General features: G+C 46.7%; 1 protein-coding gene across 3 annotated transcripts in view; it reads left to right on the forward strand.

Moving 5' to 3' along the window:
* The window catches only part of LOC144503850 (myosin light chain 3, skeletal muscle isoform-like), a 44952-nt gene extending 32805 nt beyond the window's left edge, over positions 1-12147 (forward strand). Inside the window, exons 1-7 of one of the 3 annotated variants that reach the window (XM_078228817.1) lie at positions 2061-5916; positions 6015-6039; positions 8827-8970; positions 9101-9274; positions 10439-10516; positions 10646-10688; positions 11842-12147. In XM_078228817.1, the coding sequence (XP_078084943.1) occupies positions 5914-5916; positions 6015-6039; positions 8827-8970; positions 9101-9274; positions 10439-10516; positions 10646-10674 (453 nt within the window). In that variant the 5' untranslated portion in view covers positions 2061-5913 and the 3' untranslated portion in view covers positions 10675-10688; positions 11842-12147. Of the gene's footprint in view, positions 1-2060; positions 5917-6014; positions 6340-8826; positions 8971-9100; positions 9275-10438; positions 10517-10645; positions 10689-11841 lie in introns of those variants that run through there. The other 2 variants (XM_078228815.1, XM_078228816.1) reach the window with 2 other exon arrangements.
* Positions 12148-16937: the final 4790 nt, after the last annotated feature.

Here is a 16937-nt window from a genome sequence, read left to right on the forward strand (position 1 = left end):
AAGGGAAGCTAGACAATTACATGAGGAACTTTTAAAAATTCATTCGTAGAACATGGGCATCGCTGGCTGGCCAGCATTTATTGCCCATCCCTAGTTGCCTGAGGCAATTGAGAAGCAACCACATTGCTGTGGCTCTGGAGTCACATGTAGGCCAGACCAGGTAAGGACGGCAGATTTCCTTCCCTAAAGAACATTAGTGAACCAGATGGGTTTTTCCAATAATGATTATCAGTAGATTCTTAATTCCAGATATTTTTATTGAATTCAAATTCCATCATCTGCAGTGGGGGGATTCAAACCCAGGTCCCCAGTACATTAGCTGAGTTTCTGGATTAATAGTCTAGCGATAATACCACTAGGCCATCGCCTCCCCATGGAACTAGAAGGATATGTTCTTCCGGTTTGATGAAGTTGAGTGGGAACATAACCACAGGCACAGATCAGTTAGACCAAAAGTCCTGCTTTTGTCCTGTAAATTGTATGTAATTCTGTGACACCTGAAAGGATTTCCATGTCAAGCCTCATGTGAATAATTGCCTACAGATCTCTTTACACTTTTTGAAAGAACCATAGAATCACACAACACCAGCCTACATTTATATAGTGCCTCTCACCTAGTAAAACATTTTAAAGTGGCTCACAGGAATTTTATCAACTAAAATGTCACACCATGCCCCATAAAGGCATAGTAGGAGAGATAACACAAAAGCTTGGTCAGAGAGATAGGTTTTACAGTATGGCTTAAAGGAGGAGAGAGGGCAATAGGTTGGGTGAACATTAAAATTGGTAAGAATGCCTAGGCAGCTGAATCACCAATCGTAGAGCGAAGAAAATAAATGCACAAACAGCCAGAATTAAAGGAATGCAGATATCCCAATGGGTGCAAGGACTGAAAACATTACAGAGATAAGGGAGAGGAGAGGGTAAGGAGGAATTTGAAAACAAGCATGAGAATTTTAACTTCAATGCACTGGCAGAGCAGAAACCAAGGTAGGTCAGTTAGTGCAGAGGTGACGGGTGAATGGGACTTGGAGCAAGTTAATAAAGAGGCAGTTTTTGATTATCTCGAACAGTCATTGGATGGAAAATGGGAGGTGAGTCAGGAGTGCATTGGAATAATCTGGTGGTAGCAAAGTTATGAATATTAGCTGAGGTAAGGTGAGAGACGGTGTTGTTATGGAGATGGAAGTAAGTGGACATGATAGTGAAGTAAGTATATGGTCAGAAGCTCCTCTCTCAATCAAATAGAATGCCAGTTATTAAAATACTGACACTGATAGTAATTGAATTTGACTAATGAATATTTATCCTCTGAGGGGATGTAAAGGAATTTAGGCAACTTGGGGGATAGAACCTAGAACATAGAAAAGCTACAGCACAAACAGGCCCTTCAGTCCACAAGTTGCGCCGAAAATGTCCCTACCTACTAGGCTTAACCTATAACCCTCTATCTTACTAACTTCCATGAACTTATCCAAAAGTCTCTTAAAAGACCCTATCGAATCCACCTCCACCACCACTACCGGCAGCCGATTCCACACACCCACCACTCTCTGAGTGAAAAACTTACCCCTAACATCTCCTCTGTACCTACTCCCCAGCACCCTAAACCTGCGACCTCTTGTGGCAACCATTTCAGCCCTGGGTAAAAGCCTCTGAGAATCCACTCTATCAATACCTCTCAACATCTTATACACCTCTATCAGGTCACCTCTCATCCTTCGTCTCTCCAAGGAGAAAAGACCGAGCTCTCTCAACCTATCCTCATAAGGCATGCCATCTAATCCAGGCAACATCCTTGAAAATTTCCTCTGCACCCTTTCTATGGCTTCCACATCCTTTCTGTAATGAGGCGACCAGAACTGGGCACAGTACTCCAGGTGGGGTCTGACCAGGGTCCTATACAGCTGCAGCATTATCTCCTGATTTCTAAACTCAATTCCTCTATTGATGAAGGCCAGTATTCAGTACGCCCTCTTAACCACAGCCTCTACCTGCGACGCAGCTTTGAGCATCCTATGAACCCTGACATGGAGTCCAAATCCAAGATGACAATCTTCTGATAGACGACTGGAAACAAATCAGCCCATTGTGACAATTTCAATAGCATTTCATAGGACAAATGGCAAGGGACAAACACAAGATAAATGGTTATTATAATTTTAAAGGGACGCAGGAACAAAGGGACCTGGGCTTTACCTACAAATTCCTAAAAGCGGCTGGACAAGTTAAGAAGGCTATTGAAAAAGCAGACAGGACCAATGCTTTATAAATGGATGCAGAGAGTACAAAAACTGGAAAGTCACGCTAATCTTGGTTAGGCCTGAGCTGAGATAATGTATCCAGTTCTGAGCACCACACTTTAGGGAGGCTATTAGGAGACTTTGCTATTTACATGACGAGATGAGAGAAGCTGGGGTTGTTTTTCTCAGAACACAGTTGGTTAAAGGGAAATTTAATGGAGCTGTGCCAAAGTTTGAAGTGTTTTGAAACTGTTTCTACTGACAGGATCTTTGTAACCAGTGGACACAAATTTAAGAAAGGCAAAAAAAAACAGGGGAGATGAGAAGATTATAATGTGCGACACGTTGTTATGACCTGGAACACACTGCCTGAAAGGATTGTGAAAATATACTCAATGCTAAATTTTTTTAAAGTATATTTACTTAATAAGGAAACATTTGCAAGACTATTGATAAAGCAGGGGTGTCGGATTAATTAAATAACCCTTTGAGGAGCAGCCACGGGCACAATGGGCCGAATGGTCTCCTTCTGTGCTGCACTTTGCAGCCTCTGTAAACTTGAGCTCAGCCAGAACTCTGCTGTCCATATCCTAACTCACATTAAGTCCTGTTCACCTCTGTGCTAGTTGATGTAGAATGACTCTCAGTCCAGTAATGCCATGAATTTAAAAATCTCGTCCTTGTTTTCAAATCCCTCCATGGAACACACACTGGCTGTCCACACGGGCATAGAGCACTCTTCCTTGGGGAGCAGTATTTCTCTCAGGGAGTATAAATCAGATGATGGTTGAATGCAGCTTTCGCATTGGTTTCAGTAGCTGCTCAGAATGATACAGGACCATCATCACTGAGTTATACTGTCAGATAGTGGCAATTAGCAGGCAGACAATTATAATAGCGTGCTTGAGCAGGTGATTTTGAGGCAAAAAAAGGTTTGACTTCTGCGATCTATCACCAAAGGGCTCAGAATCAGCCCTCTGTGACCTTGGACAGCTCAAGGGGTCTGTTGTTGCTCTTCCACTCATTTTTCGTCCCACACCGAGTGGTGCACAAAGCAGACTTTCACCTGTTCCCAGAGCAAGGTTATTGTTGGACCAAGTCCCTAACTCCAGAAGATTAAAGCTTGAGGGGTGCATCAAGCATGGCTGACCAGGAGTCTCTCTCGCTCTTACCGTCTGCCATTGACGCGTTGGAAGAATTTTGCAGGTTGATCCTCAACATGTTGGCCTCGATGTGAACACATCTTCCTTGGCCATCACATCCTGAAGTAGGACTTGAAACCAAAGCATGCAGTTCAGACCCACGGACACTACCCACTCCGCCACACAACCTCCTCTAAGGGGTCTGTGCTGACAACTAATTTGTTTTCTATGAACTGCTTCATTTCTAATGTTCATTTCTCATGACATATTTCCAATCAACCATTTACTTAATTTAAACATTTCTCTATAATATAAAGGATATACTGGCACTGGAGGGGGTGCAGAGGAGATTCACTAGGTTGATTCCTGGAGTTGAGAGGGTTGGCTTATGAGGAGAGACTGAGCAGACTGGGACTATAATCGAAATTCAGAAGAATGAGGGGAAATCTTACAGAAACATATAAAATTATGAAGGGAATGGATAACATAGAAGCAGGGAGGTTGTTTCCACTGGCAGGTGAAACCAGAACTAGGGGGCATAGCCTTAAAATAAGGAGGAGCAGATTTTGGACTGGTTTGAGGAGGAACTTCTTCACCCAAAGGGTTGTGAATCTGTAGAATTCCCTGCCCAGTGAAGTAGTTGAGGCTACCTTATTGAATCTTTTTAAGGTAAGGATAGATAGAATTTTGAACAGTAAAGGAATTAAAGGTGAGCGGGTGGGTAAGTGGAGCTGAGTCCACGAAAAGGTCAGCCATGATCTTATTGAATGGCGCAGCAGGTTCAATGGGCCAGATGGCCGACTCCTGCTCCTCGTTCTTATGTTCTTATGTAAATAGTTCAGAAGTAGGATTGCCAACAGATTGAATGTATTAATGTATTCCTGGAGGTTTCATCACTCGATTCCACCTCTCCCCCGCCCCCCCATCCCCAGCCATTTGTTAACCAACACATCTAACTGCCTTCCTACTCCAACTGGAAAGCAAAAAGATCCATTACTCAGCTGGATGATGATTGACCATCAGTCAAACAGCCTTGAATTCCCTATTTTAAATTGTTTTATATCTGGTCAAACAGAAATGTTCAAAGAAAGTGAAGAAAGAAAACAATCTTTTTAATGTCCCGATGGTATTTCCCCAGCGTTGTACTCAGCAATATACTGGAGGTTGATCTTCAATCCTTGGAGACTCCAGGACAATCCAGGAGGCTTGGTAAACCTAATGTAGATGTTCAATTGGAAAACATTTTCCAGAGGGTAACCGAATTCCAGTATTGCTTTCCCCAAAAGATGCTGAAGGCTAGGTAGGGGTCAATTTCTAAGGTAGAGCTGGGTAGATTATTGTTAGTAAGAGTTTTAACAACACCAGGTTAAAGTCCAACAGGTTTATTTGGTAGCAAATGCCATTAGCTTTCGGAGCGCTGCTCCTTCGTCAGATGGAGTGGAAATCTGCTCTCAAACAGGGCACAGAGACACAAAATCAAGTTACAGAATACTGATTAGAATGCGAATCTCTACAGCCAACCAGGTCTTAAAGATACAGACAATGTGAGTGGAGGGAGCATTAAGCACAGGTTAAAGAGATGTGTATTGTCTCCAGACAGGACAGCCAGTGAGATTCTGCAAGTCCAGGAGGCAAGCTGTGGGGGTTACTGATAGTGTGACATAAATCCAACATCCCGGTTTAGGCCGTCCTCATGTGTGCGGAACTTGGCTAGATTATTGTTAGGCAAGTGTACCAGGTCAAAAGCAAGGAGATGAACAGCACCCCCTTTCATAGTCACACCTTTTTGCTTTATCTAATTCTCTAACCTGGGCAGCATTGCTGCCTCACACGCCAGGAACCCGGATTCAATTCCAGCCTTGAGTGACTGTGTGAAGTCTGCACGTTCTCCCTGTGTCTGTATGGGTTTCCTCCGGATGCTCTGGTTTCCTCCCACAGTTCGAAATGTGTGTGGATAAGGTTGATTGGCCATGCTAAATTGACCCTTAGTGTCAAGAGGATTAGTAGGCTAAATACATGGGGATAGGGCCTGGGTGAGATTGTTGTCGGTGCAGACCCGACGGACTGAATGGCCTCTTTCTGCACTGTAGAGACTCCATGATATAAATAATCCACAATGAAAGTGCCCAGGATCCTTTTATAGATGTGCTTTTAAACAGTGCCTTCCAGGGACTCCGGGCACCCCCTTAAAGGGTTTGACAGTCACATCGAGAGGACAGTTCTAGCAGGGTGAGAGAGAGATGAAGCTTTGTCAAGGAGCTGGCCAAATGTGCTGACGTGCCCCAGACTCCTGGCTCCCAAAATAGGGCAGGGTGGTGTATTTCTGGCCGCGTCTTCCTGCCCTAAGAAAGTTAAAGAACTCGGGAGGAGTGGGAGGGTCAGGCTGTGCCCGACACCTGATGCCACTGCCCCCGGCCAGCCTCCCACATAAATAAGAGGCGAGGCAGTGAGGAGGGAGAGGAGCAAAGCTGCAGGAAGAGACTTGACGCCTCCTGAGTGCCCTGCTATTCCTCTGTCGATCCGCAGTCATGGTGGGTCTTGCTGCCCCTTTCATTCATTCATTCATTGCTTCCCCTCCGGGTGCATTTGCAATGTCTCCAATCTCTCTTTTTTTCTTCTTGCTTTTCAGTCATTCTCAGCAGACGAGGTGGCCGGTAAGTGTTGCACTGAAGTGTGTTTAGTGGCTCTGGGACAGCGGTGCCGCAGTCCCCTGGCTCTGTGCTGCGGGCGGCTCAGTGTCAGGCCCCCGGCTAACAGCCCTGCCTGTCCCCCCGGGGCGGTGCCTGTCCCCCCGGGGCGGTGCCTGTCCCCCCCGGGGCGGTGCCTGTCCCCCCGGGGCAGTGCCTGTCCCCCCGGGGAGAGGCAGGCAGTGCCCGACCCGCTCTCACTCTGCCTCCGTCTGGGGGATTTCTCTTCTCTCTTTCAGATCGAGTTCAGCGCCGAGCAGCAGGAAGGTGAGAAGCGCTTCATCCGCCCCTCCCCGCGCGGTCCAGCGCCGCTCCCCCCGGGTAAAGCCCGCGGCTCCGGCCCAGGTTTAGCCTCCCACCTCCCCGCTCCTGTTGCAATCAGCCGGGGCTGGTGGGGCCCCCACATTGCCGGGGCTGCCCCCCCCCCCCCCCCTCCATCCCGGGGAAGCTGTGGGATTTCCACCCGCTCTTTGCATTAGACCCGCAAAGGCCCAAATGTGGCCGCGGCCTGAACGAGGGCCTGTACTGCGCTGTACTGGTCTATGTTCTATCAGAGTGCGGGAGCGTCTGGCTGGGTGGTGCAGGGATTGGGGTGCGGGGTGTGTGCAGCAATCAGGGTGCTGTGGGTGCGGGGTGCTGTGCAAGGATCGGGGTGCTGTGCAAGGATCGGGGTGCTGTGGGTGCGGGGTAGTGTGCAAGGATCGGGGTGCTGTGCAAGGATCGGGGTGCTCTGGGTGCGGGGTAGTGTGCAAGGATCGGGGTGCTGTGGGTGCAGGGTAGTGTGCAAGGATCGGGGTGCTGTGGGTGCAGGGTAGTGTGCAAGGATCGGGGTGCTGTGGGTGCAGGGTAGTGTGCAAGGATCGGGGTGCTGTGGGTGCGGGGTAGTGTGCAAGGATCGGGGTGTGGGGTGCTGTGCAAGGATTGGGGTGCTGTGCAGGGATTGGGGTGCTGTGGGTGCGGGGTGCTGTGCAAGGATCAGGGTGCTGTGGGTGCGGGGTGCTGTGCAAGGATCAGGGTGCTGTGGGTGCGGGGTGCTGTGCAAGGATCGGGGTGCTGTGGGTGCGGGGTGCTGTGCAGGGATTGGGGTGTTGTGGGTGTGGGTTTCTGGGTGCTGTACAGGGTTGTGGTTGCTGTAGGTGGTGCAGGTTGGAGTTGCTGTGGGTTCTGGATGCTATGGGTGTGTCTGTCTGGGTGGTGTGGGGTCTGGGTACTGTGAATGCGGGTGCCGTGCAGGGTTGTGGGTTGGATCTGTGGGTCTGACTGGTGGGGAGGGCAGAGGGTCTGGGTGCTGCGCAGGGGTCTGGGTGCTGCGCAGGGGTCTGGGTGCTGGGCTCGGCGCTGTGTTTGATACGTTTTGTTGGTTAAGTATTGAGAAAGCTGATCGTGTGCTGGTAGGGAGAGCTCTCGGGGATGGTGGTAAGGGACTCCAATCAGGGATTTTGTGGCAATAAAATCCCTGGCGAGTGGTTAAGCGAGTGTGATAAGTGCAATGCTAAACAGAAAATGAGTAATTTGGAAGCAAACTGATCAAAAATGTTTAAAATGATATTCAGGTGGCAGAGCCACCCTTAGCTGGCACAGTGCCCACATACTGGCTGCCTTGTTCACACCCATGTAACTATATTTCTGGTAATTCTGGGTACCTGGTCCTTTGCTTACTCTGGATGCCAGCTCTTTGGTTGCTATGTGAGCTCCAGATTGTTACTGAGAACCTCTACTCGGTTCTGTGAGTCTAGTTAAATCATAGCACACACTCCGAGTGGAAACATCAGCAGAGGAAATGTTAAGGGTCACTGGGATCACTCATCCCAGAACTGTGCCAACTGACATTCTCAAATGTTGCCTTGTATTAAATGGAACAAAATAATTGAATCTCTCTGGTTAGCTCCGTTTATGTGGTTATTGGTCCTGACACAAAAGGGATTTTAAAAAACCATTAAATAAGCACAAAGAAGACTGGATTAAAGGCTATCTTGCAATGCACTGCTGCCTCACAGTGCCAGGGGCCCGGGTTCGATTCCAGCCTTGGGCGACTGTCTGTGTGGAGTTTGCACGTTCTCCCTGTGTCTGCGTGGGTTTCCTCCCACAGTCCAAAGATGTGTGGGTTAGATGGATTGGCCAAGCTAAATTGCCCCTTAGTCGGGGTGGGGGGTTGGCTAGCAGGTTAAATGCGTGGGGTTACAGGGATAGGGTCTGGGTGGATTGTGGGTGGTGCAGAGTTGATGGGCCGAATGGCCTCTATGAACGGAGAGAAGACTAACTGTCAGAAACAGTGAGCTGATGTTAATTATTTTCAGTCAGCCAGCACTCTCTGGGTTTGCTCATAAATAGCTGTGTGTCTTTGACAGAATCACAATGAAACATCTGGATACAGTTATTTGGGATTTTTCCCAAGCTAGCCACGCCCACTCTGCACTTCACCAGAAGGAATCCGAGATGAGCTCAAAAGGAATGTCCTTAAAAGGCTAAAACATTAGCTTGAATATGCAAATCAGTGCGAGCAGTTTGAGTAATGCATTACTAAATGCTTTGCACTGCATACAAGCCAACGTACTCACTGTGACTCCTGCTCATGATGTCCAGTGCATAGTTCTTCTACCTGTAGCATATTTAACCTAAGTCCGCAGTTCCCATCAGGATCATGCAGCAACAGGGCCAGGTGTGTTCTTTTAGTGCTGTCCATTAACTTTTGTTCACTTCCAAGTTTTCACCCATTCTGTATTGTGTGTATTTGTTATGTTCTCTCCCCCTTAGACTTCAAGGAGGCTTTCCTCCTCTTTGACAGAACTGGTAATTCGAAGATTACCTACGGCCAGGTTGCGGATGTTATGCGCGCTCTCGGCCAGAATCCAACCAATGCTGAGGTGAAGAAAATCCTGAACAACCCCACCGCTGATGGTAGGTCCCTGGCATAGGCACTTTGGCTTAACGGCCTCCATCTGTACTGTTCCATTCTGATTCTATGCAACCCTTGTTTTCCGAGACTGGAGTAGTTGCATCATTTGCCTTTTGTTGTCTTTCTTTTTAGATATGACCGGCAAAGCCGTTGAATTTGACCAGTTCCTGCCCATGCTCCAAACCATGGCCAACAACAAGGAACAGGGCTCATATGAAGACTTTGTTGAGGGTCTGCGTGTCTTTGACAAGGAAGGCAACGGCACTGTGATGGGGGCTGAGCTCCGCCATGTTCTGGCTACACTGGGTATGATGCGGGCACTGGGTATGATGCGGGCACTGTCTACAATGCCAAAGCTCTATCGTTAAATTGACCACCATAAATAGGAAGCTGTTGGTGACAAAATAGAATTTGCCAGTCGAGAAAGATTGCTTTCTTAATAAGGTTCTATTCTCTGTGTTTGCTGTCCTCTTTTGGATGAGATGCAACCAACACATTTTGTGTCAAGCAAAGTGTTTGTAACATTAGGATGTAATGGGCTGTCTATGTGTGGGAATGGGATAGGGAGGGGATTTGTCCTGTTTTTCACTTTGTAAGGAACAAAAAGACAGTTCTTTATATAGCTCCAGAACAGGTTTCACAGGCAAGGAATTACTTTTGAAATGTGGTCACTCTTGGCCAAATGTGCACAGTGAAATCCCACAACCAGAAAGGAGATAAATCATAGAATCCCTACAGTGCAGAAGAGGCCATTCAGCCCAGGGAGTCTGCACCGACTCTCTGACAGGGTATCTCACCCAGGCCCTCTACTCCTGTAACCCCAAACATGGCTAATCCATCTAACCTATACATCTTGGTGGTTGTGATTAATAGTCTAACGATAATACCACTAGGCCATTGCCTCCCCAGTGATGGCTAATAATCATGTATAAGACAATATGGGGTTAGTGCCAGAGCCTATTGAGGGGCTGGGGCATGGCAGGGGTGTTGGGGGAAGTATCTGAGCTTATGGGGGCAATGCATTGACAGTGCAGGGCGGGCTGTGAAATCAGGGTGCACAAATACTCTGAGTTGTTGGTGTCGAAATATTCTCATTGATGTTGCTCCATGAAGCTTCAGTCAGGACTCCAAGGGCACCTGCTCAATAAGCACACACTCTCCATCCCAAATTCTCCTGGCAATTTTGGTGTCTGGCTGATCTGTTTGCGTTTAATAGTTTTTTTTTTCCTCTCTCTTGCTTGGCAGCTGATGTGAGATTTCACAAATCAGCAATAAAAGGTTGTTTTCTGGCCTGGTCTCCCTATGTTCTGGACATCTAAATCCAACACCTACACATTACCAAGGGGCAGGTGGTTAATATTTCTGGTGGGTTTAGTTGTTAAGTGCTGTATTGCTGCACTGGTAAACTGCAAGGGGAAGGAGATTGTCTATTTTAAATATTGATGCTTCAATCTTTGCTCCTTACACTAGGTGAGAAGTTGACAGAGGATCAGGTGGAACAACTGCTGACAGGTCAGGAAGACGCCAATGGCTGCATCAACTATGAGGGTAGGTGTTCAAAGAAGCTCAGGCATGTCCCTTCATTTTTCTGTATCTTCTTTTGCATTTTGTGCAAATTAGTTTGATATTTTACTTTCTGTTCTGTTTTATTAATTTATTTTTGTTCCCTTTTGACAGCTTTTGTCAAACACATCATGTCTGTTTAAAATGGATCCCCATGGTACGCATTTGCATGTTTCTTTTAGTTCTCTTCTCGCGTCTTGAAGTCTGTTCTATTTTTGGACAATTCCTTATTTGTCGGTGGTAGTGGAATATTGTGTGTCACTCGCTCACCAATCTCTTAATCCATCTCTTAAACCATTTGTTATTTTATAGTTAAGTTGTAATGGTTAATAACCAGTGAGTCTTGTTTGAGTGAACATGTACCCAACGTTGTAACTGTTTTGGAATAAGGACATACAGAGACCAGAGTGAGAGAAATAAGGAGAACAACAGTCAATGGGGCTGTTTAATGCTCCTAAAATATTTATTTATTAGTGTCACATATAGGCTTACATTAACACTGCAATGAAGTTACTGTGAAAATCCCCTGGTCACCACACTCTGGTGTCTGTTTGGGTACACTGAGAGAATTTAGTGTAGAATCCTACAGTGCAGAAGGAGGCCATTCGGCCCTCAGTCTGCAGCGACCACAATCCCACCCTATCTCATAACCCCATGAATTTACCCTAGCTAGTCCCCCTGACACTAAGGGGCAATTTAGCATGGCCTAACTCACACATCTTTGGACTGTGGAAGGAAATCCACGCAGACACGGGAAGAATGTGCAGACTCTGCACATATAGTGACCCAAGCCGGGAATCGAACCCAGGTCCCTGGTGCTGTGAGGCTGCAGTGTTAACCACTGTGCCACTGTGGATATGTGTCATTGAAAATATTTGAGCAAGATCTAAAAGAGTGTGAAATTGTCTTCTTCCTTTTCAGGATGAGGGTGACACTGGTAAGGCCAGCATTCATTACCCATCCCTAATTGTCATTGAGAAGGTGATGGTGAACCTTGCAATTGAGCTGTCTCGTCTCACCTTGCTGTTAGTTGGGGAGTTCTGGGATTCTGACCCAGTGACTATGACAGTGATATATATCCAGGATGGTCTGTGCCTCGAGGCGAAGGTGTCACCACGATGCCTTCTGGCTGGGAGAGGTCAGTACAAGGCACACCACAGCCATTGTACAGTAGTGTTGGAGGGAAGGTGATCAATACAATGTCAGTGCTTTCAGAACAAAGTCCGAATGACGGGTTCAGTAATTGTTTTGTATTTCATTACATTTCTCCCCCAAAATCTTACACGTTGCTCATGTTATTTGTTCCCCAGAATTGGTGCATATGGTTCTAAATGGCTGAACACCTGGCAGGGCCAAAACATCAGACCCTGGAACTTGTGGATTTCTGACCAATGCAAGCAGACTCCTTTAAAGCCTGTACCAGAACCGCTTTGTTTTTTTTTACTTGTATCCAATGGACAGTATTTCAAAACAACAAAATGAGGAAGAACAAGAAAAACCTTGACGTTTGCGGTGGCAAACCTGATGGACAAAATTGTTTGGTTTGTCCATGATGTTTGATGTGGTTGGAAAGTGCACGTGGCAGTCAACATCCAATAAAGTCTCAGTGGTCAATCTGTGGCTGTATCATCCATATTATATCTCCACGTGCGGCAGTCTTCACATATTAACTCTGTACTTTAAAAAAAAAACACAATGTCAACAAGTTGTGTTGTGCTTTCATGATTACACTCAGTTCCTCTTTGGGACGATTGCTCCTTTGACTCTTAAATTTCCAGATCTGTAATGGGGAGCGTTATCGAAGTTAACACCTTCAGGAAAGATTAGTTTCTCTATCTTCCAATCAGGATATTTGATCATGCAACAGCTGCATTTTTTTTAATTCCTTCATGGGATGTGGGTGTTGCTGGCTGGCCAGCATTTATTGCCCATCCCTAGTTGCCCTCGAGGTGATGGTGATTGAGACAACTGAGTGGTTTGCTAGGCCATGTCAGAGGGCAGTTGAGAGTCAACCAAATTGCTGCGGCTCTGGAGTCACACGTAGACCAGATAAGGACAGCAGATTTCCTTCCCTAAAGGACATTAGTGAACTAGATGAGTTTTCCCGACAATGGTTTCACGGTCATCAGTAGATTCTTAATTCAGGATTTTTCCTATTGAATTGGATTCAAACCCAAGTCCCCAGAACATTAGCTGAGTTTCTGGATTAATAGTCTAGCGATAATACCACTAGGCCCTTAAGTTTTGAGAATGACCTGATAATGGTTGAGTTACAAGCAGTTGAGGTTTTTTGTATTCCTGGTTTTGCAGTAAACTGCAAGAACCAGGATGCCTCACTGAGCAGAAGAGGGATATCCTTGGTCTGGGGAAAACCCTGGGAAGAGGAGAGGTCGCACGAGAATAGGGAGTTGGAGTGGATCAAGTAGAGGTGTTCTAAGTTTATTTATCAGTGTCCCACATAAGCGAACAACACTGCAATGAAGTTACTGTGAAAATCCCCCGATTGCCACACTCCATCGCTTGTACACGAGGGTGAATTTAGCATAGCCAATGCACCTAACCAACGCATCTTTCGGACAGTGGGAGGAAACCCACGGGGAAAACGTGCAAACTCCACACAGACAGTGACCCAAGCCGGGAATCGAACCCGAGTCCCAAGGACTGTGAGGCAGCAGTGCTAACCACTGTGCAACCGTGAAGGAACTAGTTGTTGATCGTGATCAATTTTCAAGAGTTACTCATACTAATAAAGATAATGATTTCCTTCATTATCAAAGATAATACAATAAATTATGTATTGATAATAGTACGTATACTGCCCTAGTATCCTATCTAGCAGTATTACTGAAATGTCTTGATAATTTGCCATGAAACCAGAGCTAGAGTTATGTCCTATATACAAAGTGCCATTTATAACAGGCCTGATTTCAGTCTTTATCTCCGCGGACTCCTGTACTGTGTGAGGGTGACAAACCTGAACAGGAGAATTTAAGGCCAAGCCAATTCTTATCAAGAGTTCACTGGTCAAGCAGGATGACTGAAACGATCTTGAAACAAACCAAGAAACTCCTGATTCTAAACCCCAACATGACAGCTGCAAATACAATTTACCCTGACCCAGACAAATAAAATACAAAGAAATTCAGTTCAACTCTTGCACACCCATCACTTATGACAATTCAGCCCCCATTGTGTGAACTACAAAAATGCCAAGATTTAATGATTTTAAATCTACCTGACCCACAAGAGTTCTGTGGTGAATTAATACAGCTAACTGCAATCCTCTCCAGCCCTAAACAAGCTGATACGATCCCCTCCAGCAACACAATCTAACAAATCCTCTCATCATTCAACACAACTGGCCCCAATCCCGTTTCCAACGCAACCAACCCCAATCCCGTTTCCAACACAACCAACCTCAATCCCGTTCCCAACACAACCGACCCCAATCCCGTTTCCAACACAACCAACCCCAATCCCGTTTCCAACACAACTGACCCCAACCGTTTCCAAGACAACCGACCCCAATCCCGTTTCAAAGACAACCAACCCTAACCCCGTTTCCAACACAACCGACCCTAATCTCATTTCCAACACAACCGACCCCAATCCCGTTTCCAACACAACCGACCCCAATAGTTTCCAAGACAACCGACCTCAATCCCATTTCCAAAACAACCGACCCCAATCCCGTTTCCAACACAACCGACCCAATCCTGTTTCCGACGTCAATCCGGTTTCCGTAAAACCGACTCCAATTCCCTTTCCAATACAACCGACCCCAAACTCATTTCCAACACAACCGACCCCAATCCCGTTTCCAACACAACCGACCCCAATCCCGGTTCCAACACAACCGACCACAGTCTCATTTCCAGCTCACTCGACCCCAATCCCGTTTCCAGCTCAACGGCCCCAATCCCATTTCCACGCAGGAATCGTTTCTCAGGACGCTAAGGAAATTTGGTATGTCCGCTACGAGTCTCACCAACTTTTACAGATGCACCATAGAAAGCATTCTTTCTGGTTGTATCACAGCTTGGTATGGCTCCTGCTCTGCCCAAGACCGCAAGGAACTACAAAAGATTGTGCATGTAGCCCAATCCATCCTGCAAACCATCCTCCCATCCATTGACTCCATCCACACTTCCTACTACCTTGGAAAAGCAGCCAGCATAATTAATGACCCCACGCACCCCAGACATTCTCTCTTTCACCTTCTTCCTTTGGGAATAAGATACAAAAGTCTAAGGTCACATACCAACCGTCTCAAGAACTGCTTCTTCCCTGCTGCTGTCAGACTTTTGAATGGACTTACCTTTCATTAAGTTGATCTTTCTCTACACCGTAGCTATGACTGTAACATTATATTCTACACTCTTTCATTTCCTTCTCTACGAATGGTATGTTTTGTCTGTATAGCGCGCAAGAAACTATACTTTTCACTATGTTAATACATGTGGCAATAATAAATCAAACCAAATCAATCCCATTTCCAACACAACCGAACCCAATCCCGTTACCAACACAACCGACCCCAATCCCGTTTCCCACACAACCGCCCCCAATCGCGTTTCCAACACAACCAACCCTAATCCGTTTCCAACACAACCGATCCCAATCCCGTTTCCGACACAACCGACCCCAATCCCGTTTCCAACACAACCGTCCCCAATCCCGATTCCAACACAACCGACCCCAATCGTTTCCAAGACAACCGACCTCAATCTCGTTTCTGACACAACCGACCCCATCCCAATTCCATCACAACCGACGCCAATCCCACTTCCCACACAACCGACCCCAATCCTGTTTCCAACACAATCGCCCCCAATCCCGTTTCCAACACAACCGACCCAGTCCCGTTTCCAACACAACCGACCCAATCCCGTTTCCGACATAACCGCCCCCAATCCCGTTTCCGACATAACCGACCCCAATTCCGTTTCCAACACAACCGTCCCCAATCCCGTTTCCGACACAACCGAACCCAATCCTGTTTCCGACATAACCGACCCCAAATCCGTTTCCAACACAACCAACCCCAATCCCGTTTCCAACCCAACCGATCCCAATCCCATTTCCAAGAAAACCGACCTCAATCCCGTTTTAGACACAACCGACCCCAATCCTGTTTCCAACACAACCGACCCCAACCCCGTTTCCAGCTCAACCGACCCAAATCCCGTTTCCAACACAACCGCCCCAATCCCATTTCCACGCAGGAATCGTTTCTCAGGACGCTAAGGAAATTTGGTATGTCCGCTACGAGTCTCACCAACTTTTACAGATGCACCATAGAAAGCATTCTTTCTGGTTGTATCACAGCTTGGTCTGGCTCCTGCTCTGCCCAAGACCGCAAGGAACTACAAAAGGTTGTGTATGTAGCCCAATCCATCCTGCAAACCAGCCTCCCATCCATTGACTTCATCTACACTTCCTGCTGCCTTGGAAAAGCAGCCAGCATAATTAATGACCCCTCGCACCCCAGACATTCTCTCTTTCACCTTCTTCCTTTGGGAAAAAGATACAAAAGTCTGAGGTCACATACCAACCGTCTCAAGAACTGCTTCTTCCCTGCTGCTGTCAGACTTTTGAATGGACTTACCTTTCGTTAAGTTGATCTTTCTCTACACCGTAGTTATGACTGTAACATTACATTCTACACTCTTTCATTTCCTTCTCTATGAATGGTATGTTTTGTCTGTACAGCGCGCAAGAAACCATACTTTTCACTATGTTAATACATGTGACAATAATAAATCAAATCAAATCAATCCCATTTCCAACACAACCGACCCCAATCCCGATTCCAACACAACCGACCCTAATCCCGTTTCCAACACAACCGATCCCAATCCCGTTTCCGACACAACCGAACCCAATCCCGTTTCCGACACAACCGAACCCAATTCCGTTTCCAACACAACCGTCCCCAATCCCGTTTCCAACACAACCGCCCCCAATCCCGTTTCCAAGACAACCAACCCCAATCCCGTTTCCAACACAACCGACCCCAATCGTTTCCAAGACAACCGACCTCAATCTCATTTCTGACACAACCGACCCCAATCCCGTTTCCAACACAACCGAACCCAATTCCGTTTCCAACACAACTGATCCCAATCCCGTTTCCAAGACATCCGACCTCAATCACGTTTAAGACACAACCGACCCCAATCCCGTTTCCAACACAACCGACCCCAATCGTTTCCAAGACAACCGACCTCAATCCCATTTCCAAAACTACCGACCCCAATCTCGTTTCCAGCACAACCGATACCAATCCCATTTCCAACAGAACCAACCCGACTCCCGTATCCAATAAAACCGACCCCAATCCCATTTCCAGCACAACCAACCGGCCAACGCCTCTACTTTCTCAGAAGACTAAGGAAATTTGGCA

The sequence above is a fragment of the Mustelus asterias genome, chromosome 14, assembly GCF_964213995.1.
Source record: "Mustelus asterias chromosome 14, sMusAst1.hap1.1, whole genome shotgun sequence".
Classification (NCBI taxonomy): domain Eukaryota; kingdom Metazoa; phylum Chordata; class Chondrichthyes; order Carcharhiniformes; family Triakidae; genus Mustelus; species Mustelus asterias.